Genomic DNA, 19,497 nt, shown 5'->3' on the forward strand with positions numbered 1-19,497 from the left:
CTTGGAAAGTGCCAAGGAGAAATGCTAAACATTTGTTATTTATGAGGGCAGTAACGACACTATTTTACATTGGAAAGACAGAGCAGCCAGATTGCACTTCTTAAAATGTGAATCTAAACATGTCGCTGCGCTGCTTAACACAACCAATCAATCTCTCTAACTGCATCCTCCACCCTTGCTCATCCTCTGACCACACTGACTTTCTGTCAGTTTCTGTGGCTCTTTCCAGCTGCTCAGCCATTGAATAGGCTGTTGCTTTTTGCAAAGCTGACTCTTCAACCTGCAGGTCTCAGTTTGTCATCTCCTCAGCGAGATCCTCTTTGACTACATTATCTAGAAGTGCTCCCCTCAATCATATGCCTCCCCCGTGGCAATTATTCTCTACCTTATCACTGTTCATTTTCAACAGAGCACTTAACACAGTTTGCAATTATTTGTTTGTTCTCTTGGTTGTATTTGTCTATTTCTCGAATTAGAGTTATGGACTATCTTGTATACACTGAATTGTCAGAACCTGACAAATAATAGATGCTCAGTGCATATCTGTGGAAAGGATGAAAGGACAGAGAGTGATATTGAAAAAAATTAGTAGATTCTTCTTTATGACCTGAATCATAGGAGAGGTGCTTTTCAAATTGGGGCTGGAGACTGAAGAGAGCATTTCCTCAGCTGAAGTAGTCAGGGCAGAGGGCAGTGCTTAGGAAGAGGTTCTGGGAAACCAGGGACAAAATCTTCAGCTGTGCTCATTTTGGCAGCACATATACAAAAATTGTAACGATATAGAAAATATTAGTGTGGCCCCTGCCCAAGGATAACATGCAAATTAGTGAAGCATTCCGTATTAAAAAAAGAAAAGAAACTTCAGGAATTTGAGGACTAGAACCACCTGCATGAACTCAGCTATGTGCTCAAATACAGGAAGAAAGGACCTTCCCAGGACCCTCTGGATTTATGTTTATTAACATGAAATTGCTCAGATGTTAGTGGCTGTTGTAGCATATAGATAATTTTTTTGCCCCACAACCACAGTAATGCCAAGAATCCCAGACTCCATTGCCCCGTATAAGTATAACATGTTTCTTTTCTTATTCGACCTGTGTGTATTGAGACCCAGCGTTGAGCTGGGCACCAAAAACTCAGAGCACAGTGAGATTTAGGCCCTGCCTTTGGGGAGCTCACAGCCTGGTTAAGGCATCATCACAATTTGAAGTTAAAATTCTTTTTGTCTGTTGTGAGTATAGGCACTGATATTATTGCAAGTACAGGCAAAAGAAAAAGATATTACAAGAATATTAGGGGCCCTGAGCAGGAGGGCAGCCTTGGAAAACAAGCAGCCCCACCAAGAAGCAGCAGCTGCTGCCAGCAGTACTACATACCACAGCTGGGATTCGGTCCTAACATCCCTTTGTCTTTGAGTCACTCACTCAAGAGGCGAAATCTTGGCCAGGAGCTGCTGTTAATTGGTCAGTCTCAGGTCGCATGGATTAGGCCTGCCTGCTAGGGCGAGAAGAGAGGAACAATCTACCCCTAAGGATATTCCTCCAAATGAGAAGAGAGGGGAGGACTGATGCTGCTGGCCAGGCAAAAATAATTTGATACAGATATGAAAAAAATACCTTAGGAGTTAAGCTCTTCCTGATTAAAAAACCTGCAGAGACCTGGCTTGCCAACTTCTTCTGAACTGGACATTCACTGGCTGCTAGCCACAGAACTCCAGTTTGCAAAGTTCTGTCAAAAGCCCAAGTCTTGTAACTGCCTCTTTAGCAGCATCTACCATTCTGCCTTAAGATCGTCCCCAGCATCTCACTAGTTGATCTCAACCTCCCAATCCTTTGTTAGGTAGAACTTTTCTTTGTACAAGATAGGCATTCGACTGATAGTTGTGATTGAGTGAATAAGTGAAAGAGTAAGTGTATAGCAGCCTCAACTCCAGCGAGCAGAATCTCTCCTGCTAAGTATCCAACCATTTCGGAATTGTGGTCCCAGCCCAGAAAATGACAGCTCCACAAATGAAACCCTACATACACACAAGGTATACAGTAGCACAAGAGGCATTCAATACCTGCATGCAAGAGTCCTTTCCCTCCCTAAGCATCACTTTTCTTCAGTTGTAAAATGGGATGATATCTACCCTCACTCCAGGAATTGTCACATTTAAGTTAAATAACATATGAGAAAATCTATTGTAAACTGCAAAGTTCTATGTAAATGATTTTCTGATTGCTTTCTTACTAGATTCATTGTCTAGAGTATTCAAAATATCCCCAGCTAAAGAGAAGCAGAACTAAAGAGAGATAGGATACTCAAATAGAAAACTGATCTTTCTCAACCTTTACCCGGCAAACATTTATACTCTGTCCTTACACAACCTCAAGGCATTTACAGTGAATCTGTCGAGGGGAAAACTAAAACAGGAAAGCAAGCCCCTTAGCTGTGACTCACATCCACAGGCCCATGTACTCAGAGCATCACCAAGCTTGAGCGTGTCAGTCTCCAAAGCAGGAACTGGGGTATGATATGTGCAGCACCAAGCTGAGTATGAGAACTCAGGAAGCCGGAAACCACAGTCACAGCAGCATCTGAGAGGTCCAAGAACCTCCATAAGGCACCAGGGGCCCAAGGGAAGTGGGTTGAGTTTTGGCCCTGGTCTGAGGTCTCTCCAGTCTGGGCCTGATGGAAAGTTCCTGAGCTCCCCAACCCTTAGCTGCTCTCCAAGTGAGGGGGAGGAGAATTAAGTAGGAATTCCAATACATTTCCAGCATTTTGCAAGATTATAAGGAGGAAGGGAGAAGTGGAGGAGAGAAGAGAACATTTTGTATTCTTGTCCTAGCCACTAAAAAAAGTGATAAAATCCACCTGGACCACTTCAAGGGCAGGGACTATGTCCTGTTCACCTTTGTCCTTGGGAGCTCCAGTATCTAACTGCTGTAATTTAAGCATTCTTAATACATATTTCTCGTGGGTTGAAACTCATGCCAGCCCAGAGATAAAGAGAAAGGAGGAGGAATTTTGCCCCAGGGACTAAGAGAATGGAAGTGATAAAGAAGTTGATTAAACAAACAGTCTCTAAATCTGCTGATACTCCACTCTCCAAACTTCATATAATTTTATTTTAAATAGTTAACGCTGTCACATGATTCAAATGCCAGGAACTATATAAAAGGAATACAATACAAAATCTTCCTCAAATTCTTGTCCCTTTTTTTTTTTTTTGCAGAGGAAGATTGGCCGTGAGCTAACATCTGTTGCCAATCTTCCTCTTTTTGCTTGAGGAAGATTTGCCCTAAGCCAACTTCTGTGCTGATCTTTCTCTGTTTTGTATGCGGGTCACTGCCACAGCATGGCTGCTGACCAGTGGTGTAGGTCCACACCTGGGAACCGAACCCAGGCTGCCAAAGCAGAGTGCGCCCAACTTAACCACTAGGCCACAGGGCCAGCCCACCTACTCTTACTTTCTTTTTTTTTTTTTTTGTAAAGATTTTATTTATTTATTTTTTCCCCTCAAAGCCCCAGTAGATAGTTGTATGTCATAGCTGCACATCCTTCCAGTTGCTGTGTGTGGGACGTGGCCCCAGCATGGCCGGAGAAGCGGTGCATGCCCGGGATCCAAACCCTGGCTGCCAGCAGCGGAGCGCGTGCACTTAACCACTAAGCCATGGGGCCGGCCCATACTCTTACTTTCTTATGAATCCTGTCAGGATATCTTTATGCATATATAAGCAAATTTGAATATAAGTTCAAATATATTTTGACCCTTTTACACAAAAGGAAGCATTTATACATGTGGTTCTCCATCTTACTTTTTTCACTAAACAACACATTTTGGACACCCTACAATACATTTTGTACAATTATCTTGTTTTATTTATTTTTATTTTTATTTTTGGTGAGGAAGATCAGCCCTGAGCTAACATCCATTGTCAAATCTTCCTCTTTTTTCTGAGGAAGATTAGCCCTGAGCTAACGTCTGTGCCCATCCTCCTCCACTTTGTATGGCACGCCACCATAGCACGGCCCAATGAGCAGTGCATAGGTCTGCACCTGGGATCTGAACCTGTGAACCCCAGGCCACTGAAGCAGAGCGTGTGAACTTAACCACTACACCACAGGGCTGGCCTCTATCTTGTTTTATTTTACTGCTGCATAGTATTCCTTGTGTGGATGTACTATAATTTGATTAATCAGTCCCCTATTGAAAGACATTTGGATTGTTTCCAATCTTTTACACTTTAAAAACAATGTTCCATTTACAAATAGTACAGCACATGTGTGCAGCAGAACTGTAGTATAAATTCTCAGAAATGGGAGATTTGAGCCACAGGGGTGTATATATTTATAATTTTGATAGAGATTCCAAGTTGCCCTCTATAGATTCCCCAAAGATATAACTCCACAGTTGCAAAATGTGTCACAAATAATCTGTTACGTGTAATAATTAAAATCCAGCAATTTATTTACAGTTTCAGAAATAGAAATTGTTTCAAGATAATTCCCATAATGTTATTTTCGCTCGCATTCCTGATAGGGAGAAAAATGAGTGATATTCCAGTTATCCAACTAGGAACGTGCATAACCCACTGCTACAATCATGTATGTCACACATGTCAATGTCATCACCATGTGTCTTTAAAAGAGATATTGGAAATGATCTTGATCTTTTTTTTTTTTTCTGTGAGGAAGATCAGCCCTGAGCTAACATCCTTGCTAATCCTCCTCTTTTTGCTGAGGAAAACCGGCTCTGAGCTAACATCTATTGCCAACCCTCCTCCTTTTTTTCCCCAAAGCCCCAGTAGATAGTTATATCTCGTAGTTGCACATCCTTCTAGTTGCTGTATGTGGAACGCCGCCTCAGCGTGGCCAGAGAAGCGGTGCGTCGGTGCGCGCCTGGGATCCGAACCCGGGCCGCCAGTAGCAGAGCGCGCACTTAACCGCTAAGCCATGGGGCCGGCCCCCTATAGATCTTTTTATTTTTTTAAAGTACTACTTTATTTTTTTGTTGTTTTTTTGTTTTGTTTTGTTTTTTGTTTTTGATCTTGATCTTGATGTAGGGGAAAATATCCTTAAGACATGGAAAGGACAAGCCATTAAGGAAAATGTTATAAATTCAACAGCATAAAAAAATTATATTCTATCCACAGATGTACATATATACATGAATGGTCTCAGGGGTGTAGGGAAACGAGACAGCAACTGGAGGGTAAGCAAGGGTAACTCAAACAAACAGGGACCATTCATTTTGTTTATAATGTTTATAAACAATGTTGCAATAAATAATTCCCTTACTGATGGTCATTTACAATGTTTCCAGTTGTTATAAACAGTGCCTCAGTAAACAGCCTTGTACGTTCAAAAAAGGAAAAAGAGAGAAAAAGTGGGTCTGTGCCGGGCTTATTAAATTTGTGTCCAGAAACAATCATGGGGGCTGGCCCTGTGGCGTAGAGGTTAAGTGCACGTGCTCTGCTGCTGGTGGCCTGGGTTCGGATCCCGGACGTGCAATGACGCGCCACTTGTCAGGCCATGCTGTGGCAGCGTCCCATATAAAGTGGAGGAAGATAGACACAGATGTTAACCCAGGACCAGTCTTCCTCAGCAAAAAAAGAGGAAGATTGGCACAGATGTTAGCTCAGGGCTGATCTTCCTCACAAAAAAAAAAAAAAAAAGAAAGAAACAATCGTAGAATTGAGTGTGTCAATGTAATTATGTGCCTTTTGAGGTCAAAAAGAAAAAAAAAAGTGGTGGTGGGGGTGGTGAAAAATGTTGATAATTCACACTCTGCATCCCAAACCCCTCAGGATTCTGTCTTGCCTGCTTATTGACTCACTAAGACCCAAATGCTCTCTCTTCCTTCTCTGCTGCCCCACACACGTGGGTTTGAAATCTCACCTCCTTGACTTTACCCACCTCAGTCCACCGTTCCCTTGGGCCTTAAACAGTATCCGAAGTCCAATCTAGATTCCAAATTCCAGGCTCTAAATAGCACCACCAAAGAAAGCCATTGAATGACAATTACAGAGAAACAGGTGGTCACAAGTACTCTCACATCTTATTCCACTTTTCCTGCTTTCCTTGCCTATGTCATTGTCTTTTTTTTTTCTTTCTTTCTTGCTACTTCATAAGCACTTTTCAGGCCTTTATGCTTTTCAAAGGTTTATTTATCCTGGTTACTAAATCATCACCCCTCCTCCTACTACTCATCTCTTTTTATTTTCAAGGGAGCCTTTTTGTTGGAGGAGGTAAAATAGATGCAGAAACTTCTATATAGCTGGCTAAAGTAGAAATTAAAGATGCCATAAAAACCCAAATGATGAAACCTTAAGAATATACGGAAGAGCTGGATCCTGCCCGCTTTGAACTCTGTCCTCCCACCACATGCCTTGAGGTAAGACCTCTGACTTTTTAGAGGCCAGATGAGGAAATAAAAGTTATATTTATATTCCCTATAGATTTTCCAGATTTTCCTTGCCTGTCTCCCCTTCCTATTCTACTTCGAATCTTTATCCCTTTTGGAAAAATAAATAGATAATGATAACACTTATTGAACATTCACCGTTTGTCAGGCACTGTGCTGAGTACTTTACATGAATTATTTAATATTCACAATAACACTTGAAGAGAGGTCCCTATTTATTATAATCACATTGCAGTTGAAGAAATGAAGGCCCAGAGAAGTTAAGTTACTTGTCTGAGGTCACATTGCTAATAATAATTTAAGCACAGACAGTTTTACTCCAAATCTCATGCTTATTAATCCTAAACTAACCAAATTCTCAGTAGAGCCTCCACTAGTTCCTTCTCTCTCAAACTCTCTTCCGTCTAGCGTATTCTTCAAACTAGTTGACTATTCTAACGTAATGGTAATTGTAAGCGAAGTGATCCTTCTAAAAATGTGTCAGATCATCTACTCTTCTGCACAAAACCCTCTGATGTTGTCCCCTCTCTAGCTGAAAGCAAATCCAAAATCTTTACCTATGAGCCCTTCTTGATCTGCCCCTTGTGTTCCCCAGCTTTCTGACCTCCAATTCTTTTCTCTCTGCTTTGCTTGCTCCAGCTGCACTGTCTTCCGTGCTTTTCCTTAAATACACTAAGCACACGTCTACCTAGGGTTTTGTACTTGCTGTTCTCTCTGCCTGGAAAGATCTACCCCCAGATACCGCAAGACTGACCACTTCATTTCCTTCTGGTCTCTGTTCAAGTGTCATTTTTTCGTAGAGGCTTTCCCTGCCGCTCTAAATAAAACAGTATCCTGTTCTTCTCTATCTCCCTTATCGTCATTTATTTTTCTTCAGAGCACTTATCACCACATGGTATATTATTGTATATTTATTTTTCTGCTAGTAATCTGTTTCATATCCTTAGAATTTAAAAATCTTAATGGGGGGGGGACTTTGTTTAGTTTACTGCTGTATTCCCAGTGTAGGGAATGATGTCTAGCATGAAACAGGTACTTAATATTTTGCATGGATGATAATATCAAACAATATTTTTGGGTTGCTTCCATTATGCCAGCCACTCTAAGTATTTTACATATATATTTTCTCATTTAATCTTTATAACAACCTTAGGAGATTTAACAACACTTTTAATGTGATGTCCAAAATTTTTCAGTGGCCTGTGAACCACTTGCTCTCTGAGGAAAAAGAAAAGGTTAATTTGCAGCATTTGTGTATGTCTATGGTGTAAATATTTACACTGTAGCTGATTTCAAACTACCAATGTGAGATCAACTGGCTCACAAAATTCTTGGACACTTAGTAATCAGTTCATGAGCTGGTATGAGCCCACTCCAGCAGACCACTGCTACTGTTCTTAGCAGAGCATAGAAGACCTTTCACAAATTAGCCCTTACCTATCTTTCCAACGGAATCTCCTCTGACTCTCCAACTCACCCACGCAGCCCACTTTCAAATCTTACAGAATTCCTGTCTGTGAAAACATGCCCTGCTTGTCTATGCTTAATTATCACCGGGTAATGTGCTCTATTTCTGAGAAGCTCTTTCATCCTTCCTCAGTCTGGCTCCCTACTGATGCATCTCCAAAGTGACCCCACCAATTCAAAGAACAGTTGTTAAACAACCAGCACATTCCAGGCAAGATGCTAGGAGCTGGGGGGATAGAGATAAAGGAGAAGCAGCCCATCTTCTCAGAGTGGCTCACAATCGGGTAGCGTAGGCAACTGTGTAAGAAACGAATTTGAATTACAGTCTAATAAGCAATAATGAGGGATTGATTGAGTATAACAAAGGTTGGCAGGATCAAGTCTGATTTCCTAGAGGAAATAAAAACACAGACATCTTTAAGGACAGACATTTTCTAGGCAGGGAGATACAGGCAATTTGATACTTCTGGAACAGGTTAAGAAAGTGGAGTAAGACTTCCTGAACTCCTCTGTGCTCCCCAAACCTTCAATGGGAAACTTTATTTCACTCCATTATAGCAGAATCTCCAATGGGCAAGTGGTCAAAATCAATGAATAGATCACAAACACAGGGAGAAACACAACAATAAGTGAACATCTTGAGAAATGTTTGCCAAAATTTTATACCTGTTGGTTATCAGCAAATCACAGCCCACAAACTAGGTGTTCTGTTGATAGATCAAAGAATGCCACAGAACTTGATAGACCTGTTTCAGTCAGCACAAATGCTGCAAAACATAGCAAAAATCATTGGAAATGACAAAGCAATGTTGATGGGATGTGGAGAAAAGTGTACATGATAAACATAAAGATAGAATAAAAACAATAAAATTAACACAGTGTGGGCCAGCCCCGTGGCTTAGCTGTTAAGTGCACCCACTCCGCTACTGGCGGCCCAGGTTCGGATCCCGGGCACGCACCGCTGCACCGCTTCTCAGGCCATGCTGAGGCCGCGTGCCACATACAGCAACTAGAAGGATATGCAACTACGACATACAACTATCTACCGGGGCTTTGGGGAAAAAAAGGAGGAGGGTTGGCAATAGATGTTAGCTCAGAGCCGGTCTTCCTCAGCAAAAAGAGGAGGATTAGCAAGGATGTTAGCTCAGGGCTGATCTTCCGCACACACAAAAAAACAACAACACAGTGTGTCAGCCACTGATTTATGTGCTTTACTTGTATTAACTCATTTAACTTTTTTTTGTGTGTGTGTGTGAGGAAGATCAGCCCTGAGCTAACGTCCATGCTAATCCTCCTCTTTTTGCTGAGGAAGACCAGCTCTGAGCTAACATCTATTGCCAATCCTCTTCTTTTTTTTTTCCCCCAAAGCCCCGGTAGATAGCTGTACGTCATAGTTGCACATCCTTCTAGTTGCTGTATGTGGGACGCGGCCTCAGCATGGCCGGAGAAGCGGTGCATCGGTGCCTGCCCGGGATCCGAACCCAGGCCGCCAGTAGCGGAGCGCGCGCACTTGACCGCTAAGCCACCATGCCAGCCCCAGAAGGTCACGTCTGATTAGTGACCTTAAGGAAAGAAGGAGGAGCAAGACCTGCATCTACCTTGTTTTTTTTGTTTGTTTGTCTGTTGTTGTTTTTGAGGAAGATGGGCCCTGAGTTAACACCTGTTGCCAATCTTCCTCCTTTTTTCCCTTTTTCTCCCCAAAGTCCCCGCAGATAGTTGTATGTCATAGTTGTACATCCTTCTAGTTGCTGTATGTGGGACACGGCCTCAGCATGGCGGAAGAAGCGGTGCGTCGGTGCGCACGTGGGATCGGAACCTGGGCCGCCAGTAGCAGAGCGCATGCACTTAACTGCCAAGCCACGGGGCTGGCCCTCATATGGTAATTTTATATTTAACTTTTTGAGGAACCCCCAAATTGTTTTCCACAGCAGTTGCACCATTTTACATTCACACTAGCAATGTCTGAGGATTCTACTTCTTCCACATTCTTGCCATCATCTCTTCTTTTACAACCACTGCGTACAAGTCACGTTCATGCTGCACGTATTCCAACTACAATGATTCATTTATATATTGAGGTAGGACCTGGTTATTTAGAGATGTTTGGACAAGTTATACCTCTTTGGGCCTCCTCCAGAAAATTTTTGTTAAATATCTTTTTTTTCCCAGCTTCAAAAAAAAAAAAATGAGTCTATTAGCTACACCCTTTCAGAGATGCTGTCTTTCTTGGCTATTCATTGTACACGGTCATTCACTCACATCATGGAATCTCATGCTTTTTATTTAAAATCACTGTGTGTTGATACTTCTTTTGTTTTCCATCTATCATTTTCAAGGTATATCTCTATCTTGTGATGGCTTGTCAGCAGGATCTTCTACTCTGTTGCTAGACTTGCTTAAATCCCAAATCTTTTGCAACATTATGTTTGATTATATTTCTTTTTGCTTCTGTTAGCAGATGTTTTTGAACAATACACTGCCTCTTAATTTGCAATGTTTTACCCATTTCTCTGTTTATCAAATCAGGATATTTTGGGATAAAATACATTGCTTTCTCTGGCCCTCTATGCTGGCTTCTGCCATTTCCTCATTTTAAATAAAATTAATATTGCCCAATTTGTGTACATTTGTCAAAACTCATCTATTGGGGGGCCGGCCCCGTGGCTTAGCGGTTAAGTGTGTGCACTCTGCTACTGGCAGCCCAGGTTCGGATCCCGGGCACGCACCGATGCACCACTTGTCGGGCCATGCTGAGGTGGCGTCCCACATACAAACTAGAAGGATGTGCAACTATGACATACAAGTATCTACTGGGGCCTTGGGGAGAAAGAGGGGAAAACAAAAACAAAAAACAAAACTCATCTATTGGTACAATTAAGATTTGTGTATTTTGCTGTATATAAAATTTACCTCATTAAAAAAATTATTGTGAACAACTATTAAACTCTAGGTAAGAATATGCAATGCTGAAGTATTTAGGGATAAAGTATACTGATATCTGTAACTTACTTGGAAAAGCATCAAAAAATTATGCTGGATGGATGGATAGATGTGGTAAAGCAAATATTGCAAAATATTAAACGTAAAATAGGTGGTGGGCATACGTACTTTTCTTTCAACTCTCTGTTTGGTAATTTTCACAATAAAATGTTGAAAAAAATATACTCTTTAACTGCTCTGGTGTCTACATCAATTAGCTCCTTCCAGAAGAAGATTCTCTGATAGCTTCCATTATAGTCTGATCACATCAATTTATTTAATTAAATTCAAGTAAATGAACATAGATTTAGAGGAATAGATTGGATAATGTATAGAAAGTGGTTTATAAACTGTGAAGTGCTACATAAATATGCTATTATTAATACTATGACTCAAGGCATTGAGTTTGTGCAAAATCTTACCACAATACAAAACACTGTATTGAACGTGGTTTTTGTTCCTTCAGGTGTTCTCTTACTAAACTGGAAACTCTTGAAGGAAAGAGACTGTGTTTTTGATCTATTTTGTACTCACAAATTGTCCTGCAGTGTGCTAAAAATTCAGAGGGTACTAAATAAACACTTATTGAATTAATCAGTAAGTGGCACATTTCACTGATAAAACTCTAAAACAGTGTTCCAAATTATATTTTAAGTTAGAGTGTATTGAATTTTTTCATTTTTATTTTCATTCTAAAATAGTGTTTTGGGTAATCCTTTTGCCCACGGGATGGACAGATGGGCTATATTATCACCTTTTTCATGAGTGCCCCTCAATTTTCTTGATTGTCTTAACTATGGGGAGTTCAAAACATTCTACATTTTCAACCACAGATTAAATTCTGGCACAAACATCAATGTTGCTTCCTTATCTGGTTCACATAGGATCTTAAGAAACTGTATCTTGAGTTTGAGGAACACGATTCTTCGATGGTGATCTCCAAGTAAAGTTATTATGAGAGTTGCAGTCCATGATATCAACCTCAAATAAGTGGCTAGTGATGTACCCCTGAAACATCTCCTCTTCTTTTAAGGACTAACTATTCACAAATTTACATAAATTCCTTTGGGATATGTCACTACAATGCCCTTGACGTTGAGGCCAGTAGTCAGACAAGTTATTTGAAACCATTGCCAAATTCAATCAGTAAGTTAATTGATTAGACAATCAAGTACTAAGGTGTGGAATGATAATTTAATCCACCCAAATCAGGCAAAAGTCGTATGGGTGGCAAAATTAATTCCATCTGGGGCCAGCCCCATGGCTTAGCGGCTAAGTGTGCACGCTCTGCTACTGGCGGCCCGGGTTCAGACCCCAGGCACGCACCGACGCACTGCTTGTTGGGCCATGCTGAGGCTGAGTCCCACATACAGCAACTAAGGAGGATGTGCAACTATGACACACAACTATCTACTGGGGCTTTGGGGAGAAAAAGGGGAAAAAAAGGAAGAGGATTGGCAATAGATGTTAGCTTAGGGCTGGTCTTCCTCAGCAAAAAGAGGAGGATTGGCATGGATGTTTTCTCAGGGCTGATCTTCCTCACTCATACACACACACACACACACACACAAAAAGAAAGAATGAGATCTTGCCATTTGTGACAACATGGATGGAACTTGAGGACATTATGCTAAATGAAATAAGTCAGACAGAGAAAGACAAATACCGTAAGATCTCACTTACATGTGGAATCTAAACACACAAACAAACGGAATAACCCAATCTCATAGATATAGAGAAGAGATTGGTGGTTGACAGAGGAAGGGAGTAGGGGGTGGGTGAAATGGGTGAAGGGAGTTAAAAAGTACAAACTCGGAGTTATAAAACAAATAAGTCATGGGGCTATAATGTACAGCATGGTGACTGTAGTTAATAATATTGTATTGCATATTTGAAAGTTGCTAAGAGAGTAAATCTTAAAAGTTTTCATCACAAGAAAAAAATTCTGTAACTATGTATAATGACGGATGTTAACTAGATTTATTGTGATCATTTTGCAATATATACAAATATCGAATCATTATGTTGTACACTTGAAACTAATATAATGTTATATGTCAATTATACCTCAAAAGAAATGTGATTGAGTAATTGACTTGAGATTTGTGATTTTAATTGGAAAAGTATAAGAGACTACATTAGAATATTTTAAGAAATTATAAGACTCACTATGTTTGTGATTTTAATTTCTTGGATTTAGAAGAATTGTTTACATGCTTGGGAAATTTTTTTTTTTTTTTCTGTGAGGAGGATCAGCCCTAGCTAACATCCAATGCCAATCCTCCTCTTGTTTTGCTGAGGAAGATTGGCCCTGGGCTAACATCCTTGCCCATCTTCCTCTACTTTCTATGGGACGCCACCACAGCATGGCTTGACAAGCAGTGCATCAGTGCGCACCCAGGACCAGAACATGTGAACCCCGGGCCACCGAAGTGGAGTGCGCACACGCACACTTAACCGCTTGCGCCACTGGGCTGGCCCCTTGGGAAAATTTTAAAATGTTCAAAAATAACACAACATGTTAAATTGATAAAAGCATCCTAACTTTGACGAAATTTGTCTAACGTAAATGGGACTGATTTTTTTGAAGAGAATTTAGTCTAACTTGAATTTAACTCAACATTAATGAAAAAAGATCGAAGGTTATTTAAAAATTTTAGCTAAGATTCATAAATAAAATATTTGTAAGTCAGTCTTTTGTTTTTTATTTATTTTTATTTTTCCCCCAAAGCCCCAGCAGACAGTTGTATGTCATAGCTGCACGTTCTTCCAGTCACTGTATGTGGGACGCAGCCTCAGCATGGCCAGAGAAGCGGTGCGTTGGTGCGCGCCCGGGATCCAAACCCAGTCCCAGTCCGCCAGTAGTGGAGTGCGCCCACTTAACTGCTAAGCCACGGGGCCGGCCCCTGTAAATCAGTCTTAAAGTCTTAAGGAAAACTAGATTAAAAACTCACTTACTTTATAAGTTGAATATTTATTTTTTAAATGCAAGTGTCAAAAATAGTGTTTTCTGTCCATAAAGTCATGTACGGACACCAAAAAACTCACATTGGCAAAATATATTTAATTTTCAGCCAAATAAGTATAATATGTATTACCTCCTCTATCCCAGGCCCTTGGTTATGTTGTGGCCTCCTCTCTATAAGTTCTAAGTTAGAATAATATTCCTTTTAAACCTACGCACCTGCGTAGGTGCGCGCCCGGGATCCGAACCTGGGCCGCCAGCAGCGGAGTGCGCACACTTAACCGCTAAGCCACGGGGCCGGCCCCAGAATAATATTCCTAATGGTGGTGATGATTTAATCCAATGATTTTTTGTTGCAAATGACTTGAGAACGAAATGATGAAAGAGCAATTAATTTGCGTAGAAAGTCCACGAGCCAGACAGATTGAGAGAGGTTTTGCAAAGTGAATGAAAAGCCTATTATATTTTTAATATTTTCTTTTAAATATAAAAAATGCTTTTGTTTTACAGACTGAGTTTTCCAGCTGTTGTTTCTTGACTGTGTGCTAAATTGCTAGGTTCACTCTGATGGTCCTTGAACAGAAAACAATTTAAGGAATATTCAATCATCAAGTGACTTGGAGCTTACAATCTTCCTCTTCGCCAATAAATCTAGAGTTTAGGATCAAATTCTGCACTGTCATGTTCCCAAACAAAAAAATTAAGAAGAGGCCACCTTTATGCTGTGATATTTGCACAATTAACAAGTCAGAATACTGGTATTAAAGGGGAAAAAGAGAAGGCAAAGGTTAGCTTGTCTTTTCTGACATATTATGCTTCAATATTCTGTGATGATTTTCAACACAAAAAATAAAAAGAGGATCTGAATTTTCAGAAAAAGGAGTAAGGGAATATTACTAACTATGCAAAATCTATTAACCCTCTAAGAGAAATACCTGTGTGGAAAGTTAACTCGAAATGGAAAGCCACTTTACACCTCCATTTCCTCTAAATAATTTTGTTCAGCAGTAACATAACTTTTTTGAGGATTAAATATCTGCCAGGCATTTTACAGATATTATCTCATTTAATCCTCACTATCTACTCCTACTAGGCCTTCATTCACTCATTCATTCATTCATTTATTCAATGCTGGGAATCCTGCTAAGCACTGAGAATTCAGTAGTGAGCATTACCTGTCTTGGTCAGTCTCAAGAAGCTTACTTAGCTTAGTAATTATATTACCTTCCTCTTCATAGGAGGAAATAGAGGATAGGCTCTGAGAGGTTAATTTACTTGTCCAGGGTCACACAGTGTTGGAGCAGTTATACGAACTAAGGTATCTCATTTCAAATCTTTGCTCTCAATCATTAAACTGTTAATAAACTTCTGTTAAGATTTTTGCTTGCAAGTTATCTAATTTTTTAAAACATTTTTATTTTAGAAGAAAACGTCTTATAGTCAACGACCTCTCTGCTTCCCCTTCTTTTTCACAGTATTGACCAAAGAACAAATGGTGAATTCATACTGCCAGACATCAACTTCAGGGGCGAGGAACTGAGACCCAGGGGAATAGGGGACATTTTTGAAGAAACAATAGCAACCACGACACAAGGCCAGACTATAAAAGGGGGGCACAAAGCTGATCCACTGCCAAGGGAGGCAGTTTGTTTTTTCATCTTCTTTTTGCCTTTCTCCACTACTTCCAAGGGTGTTCTGAAGCCCGACAGTCGAGGCAGCGCCTAGTCCCACTGGCTCCAAAAGGACAGGAAATCTAATTTTTATTCTACAGTCCTAGCCCCCTACCCCGTGTACGGTCTCTTATTCTCGCCTTCTCTCTTATATGCTTTCACTTCGTCTTCATCCTTGGCGGATAATCTCTGTATGACCGTTTCCGTTTTATTCTGTCGCCATATGGACTAGATTGCCTTATGGCGACCTTGACAGACAGCTGGGTGGGAGGCCCGGGGGTGGGGGGCCGGTCCATTCACAGGCCGAAACCTTCAGAGAGCTGTAAGCAGGCGCCACGAGGAGGCGACCACCGAGCTCCACTCAGCGCTGTTTTCTAAAAGATTGACAGGAAATGTACCAACCGTCTTTGCTTTAGCAACTTGCGCGGTCTCGCGAGATATGGAAGCCTATCTGGGAGGGGGAGTCAAAGAGGCCCTCTCCGTGTGGGGGATGGGAATATCTGTGGCGCAAGCATTGCGCGAGATTGGGCCATGGTCGCTGGGGCCATATTTAGATCTCGCGATGTTTCTGCTACTCCGGTCTGGAACTAGGGGCAGCTTCTCGCGAGAGCCCGTGCTGAGGGCTCCGTGAGGCCCCGTGTGTTTGTGTGTCTGTATGTGTGTTGGTGAATGTGAGTACGAGGAAGCCGCGGCCGCCATTTCAGAGAGCTTGCTGACGCTGTCGCCTGGGTGGATCCTGAGCTGCCGAAGCCGCGTCCTGCACTCCTGCGCGGGCTCCTCTAATCCCATTGTTTCTTTTAGATTCGCTCGGGCCTATCCGCCCTTGGAGCCCGAAATTCGGGCTGGGCGGTACCGCGGCCTGGGCCTAGCGGCTTAACAGCAACAGCGGCGGCAGCAGCAGCAGCCCCCTTCTTTTCGAATACAAGCACCACAGGGGTCCGAAAGCCGGCACAGGTAAGGAGGCGTCGCAGACCCGTCCCCTGTCAGAGGTTTTCTGGGTTTTGCTTCTTTTCTGGGTTAAGGGGTACTCCCTAGGCGGTCTTTAGCCTGGGGGGGGGCGGCGGCACGTTCTCGAGAAATCGGCTCCGTTTCGGGGACCGCGCCCTTATTTTCCGGTCGGGTAGATTTTACGGTTTTTGGTTGGCAAGGACCCCAGAGAGGCCTGAGCAGATGGCGACCTGTCCCTTCGAGGCTTGGGCCAGCCGCGACCTCCCAATATGGCGCCAGCCGAACGCTGCCTTGGCACACAACCCCTCCCAACCGAGGGAGTTTCCTTTTGCCCCTAAAATGGTAGCGCGGGTTTTTCTCGGAAAGAGGCGCTCTCGCTGGAGGCTCCCAGCTTCTGTTTCTGGAGTTCATTGCAGGCTTTTTTTAATCGGGCGTTTAAGCTATTTTCATGTGTTCGGTGTTAGAGGCATTTGAGATTTAATTGCCAAGCCTGGTAGAGTTTAGTCATTTTAAGGCTTTTGAAAGTTTTTCTGAAATTTTGGAATATGTCAGAAAAGAAAAATTGAGCAGAATCGAAAAATATTTGCTTACAGAATTACCTTATTTTTTTCTAGGCGTTTAGAGAAAATGGCAGACGATATTGATATTGAAGCAATGCTTGAGGCTCCTTACAAGAAGGTGAGAAAAAACATGTCGGTGAGGTTTATATATTTCTTAATTTAGCATTATTCACGAAACTACTGCTGAAATGTAAACTAACCTCCCCGGAGCCCTCTTGATTTATCTTATCAGAGATGCATTACGTGTAACTTACAAAAGTAAATATATGCTATTGATGTAATAATATTGTGCAGTAGTTTCACTTCAGCGTGATGAATAAATGCCCATCTATCTCTCTTTGTAGACTTGCCTAACGATATCTCACCTCTACTCCCATGAATTCACCTTTGATTCCAGTGTGAACTGTCAATCATAAGGTAGTAATTGAGTGACTTATCGCTGTACCGTGGTCCCCTAGGTAAAATGACTCAACTAAGAATTACCAGCTCCAGTTTGGTATAGCAAAAAGGTGAATGTAGTGGTTTGGGAAAAAAGCAGGGGTCCAAGAATAACAAAGCATAACCAGTCTGTGGCAAGCAAATCTTTAAATAAGTCTTACAACAAGAAATGGGTGAGATTTAAATTTTTTTTGTATATATAAGACTGGTGATAGTAAATATTAAAACAGCAGTCAGTGATCTGCTGCTCAGTTAAAAATTACTAAAATTCTTGGATCCCTGAATAGAAAAAATTTTTAAAGCAGAAGAGGCAGTATCACAACTTAGAGTCACTTGATGACTGTTTTACTGTTCTCCATATTGTTTTATTTTTAATTAGTCCCTGCCATAGTATTTCACACTAAAAACTACAAAGGAATTATTTTGGCTGATAGTATAGTCTTTGACCCATTGCAGTATCACAGTAGAAGTTAAGTGTCTTTTCATTCTTTCACCAGTTGGTGGTGAAAATAGCAGTATGCATGCATTATCACTGGTGTCACAAACTGTAAGCTTTGTAAGTTAGCACTTATACTCCTTTAACTGATGTGATCAAACTTTAAAATAAACATTGCTCTAAACCTTTTAAAAATAATAATACGTTTGTTTTGGAATGTATAGCACGACCATGTGGTACCAATTTGGATGAATTCTTTATAGCTTTAAATACTGTGTGTAGTTTTTTAATGCTTAGACTCTTGAAGAGGTACTTTCTATTTTAATGTTAAGATTCTTGTGTCTTAGTTTAACATGGATGTAACTCCATGTAAACAGGTATGGAAGTAGGAAATGTTTAGGCTGGACTGGTGGATTATTAATTGACTTTCTTGGGTTCTTGGAAGTCAACATTACTAAAGCAGTGTGAATCCCTGTTTGCTTCAGGGCGAGATGTGTGACAGAGGTGGCATCAAGCTCTTACAGTCCCAACCCTCCAACGGAAATGGGCGAAGATCTCAGGAATGGCATCGGTCACAGGAAATCGATAGTGGCTGGCTGCTAGCATGGCCACTTGGGGCTTAGGCAGAAATAGAGCCATGGTACTGACCAAAGGGACCATAGCACATGGAATAAAACTCAAAACAGGACTTCATTCATGTTTTATAGAAATTCTCTTTAACCACTTCAACACTGTAAATCTGGATAACTTAATATCTAACTATATAAGAAAGTAAACTTTAACGTGTTAATATGCATTTTTATTTTTGTATTTTGATGACTTAATTGTAAGCAACAAAGTGGTTAAACACATACCCATCTAAATTTTTTTATAGCCTTCCATGTTAAACTATAAATAAGTAATTAGTTTTAAAATTGTTTTGTATTTTCTTATTCCTGTTCCCTTACCCTTTGACAACTTGAAATGTTACCACTTCGTCCTCATGATGTTCTTCTATCAACCCTGCTTAGGATGAGAACAAGTTGAGCAGTGCTAACGGCCATGAAGAACGTAGCAAAAAGTAAGTTTTAAAAAGGGACCTGGGGTGGGAGGAACTTTATGTGGTTGAGATCTTAAGTTTTGTTCCTGTGGCTAAAGCATCAAACTAAGGTTCTCCTCTGAAGCTTTTCTTTGCCTCTTTTAGAAGAGTAGTTCTTTACCTTTTGGGAAAGGAAACCATTTGGGGATATAAAACTGTGTACTCTTTCCCTAGATTTCGGGATATGGTTATGGGATCTTTTTGGGCACCTTCCCCTACGAGTCCATGCATGACCATCTGGATAAAAGTTACTGTAGTAGAGCTTGTGTTTTGTCTTAAATTTATTAATTTTGGCTTATATTTAGTGATATTATCAATAAAACTGTCACATCCACTGAAGATGGGTTAGGAAGAAGAAAAGGTAATATCCAGGCCATGGAAAGTATTGTTTGCCCTAAATCACTGAAAGAGTCAGAGCTGTGAATTATTTATGCTTCTTGCTGCTTAAAGGCCCTTTTTGTAGTAATGCTATAGCATACTTAAGTAGTTGTGTTCCTCTTACATGGCTTTCGTTGTCTTAGGCATTTTAAAGTCTAATAGATTTAAT

General features: G+C 41.0%; 1 protein-coding gene and 1 non-coding gene across 8 annotated transcripts in view; both read left to right on the forward strand.

Moving 5' to 3' along the window:
- Positions 1-739: 739 nt before the first annotated feature.
- Positions 740-846, forward strand: LOC131418799 (U6 spliceosomal RNA). Its single transcript, XR_009223040.1, has one exon. It is a non-coding gene; the product is annotated as a U6 spliceosomal RNA (small nuclear RNA).
- Positions 847-16,145: 15,299 nt separating this feature from the next.
- RBM39 (RNA binding motif protein 39) overlaps positions 16,146-19,497 on the forward strand; it is a 30,487-nt gene continuing 27,135 nt past the window's right edge. For 2 of the 7 annotated variants that reach the window (XM_058562794.1, XM_058562798.1), the window contains exons 1-3: positions 16,146-16,444; positions 17,053-17,116; positions 18,883-18,932. In XM_058562794.1, the coding sequence (XP_058418777.1) occupies positions 17,066-17,116; positions 18,883-18,932 (101 nt within the window). In that variant the 5' untranslated portion in view covers positions 16,146-16,444; positions 17,053-17,065. Of the gene's footprint in view, positions 16,445-17,052; positions 17,117-17,342; positions 17,416-18,357; positions 18,513-18,882; positions 18,937-19,497 lie in introns of those variants that run through there. The other 5 variants (XM_058562791.1, XM_058562793.1, XM_058562792.1 and 2 more) reach the window with 4 other exon arrangements.

Source organism: Diceros bicornis, chromosome 19 (assembly GCF_020826845.1).
Source record: "Diceros bicornis minor isolate mBicDic1 chromosome 19, mDicBic1.mat.cur, whole genome shotgun sequence".
Lineage (NCBI taxonomy): Eukaryota > Metazoa > Chordata > Mammalia > Perissodactyla > Rhinocerotidae > Diceros > Diceros bicornis.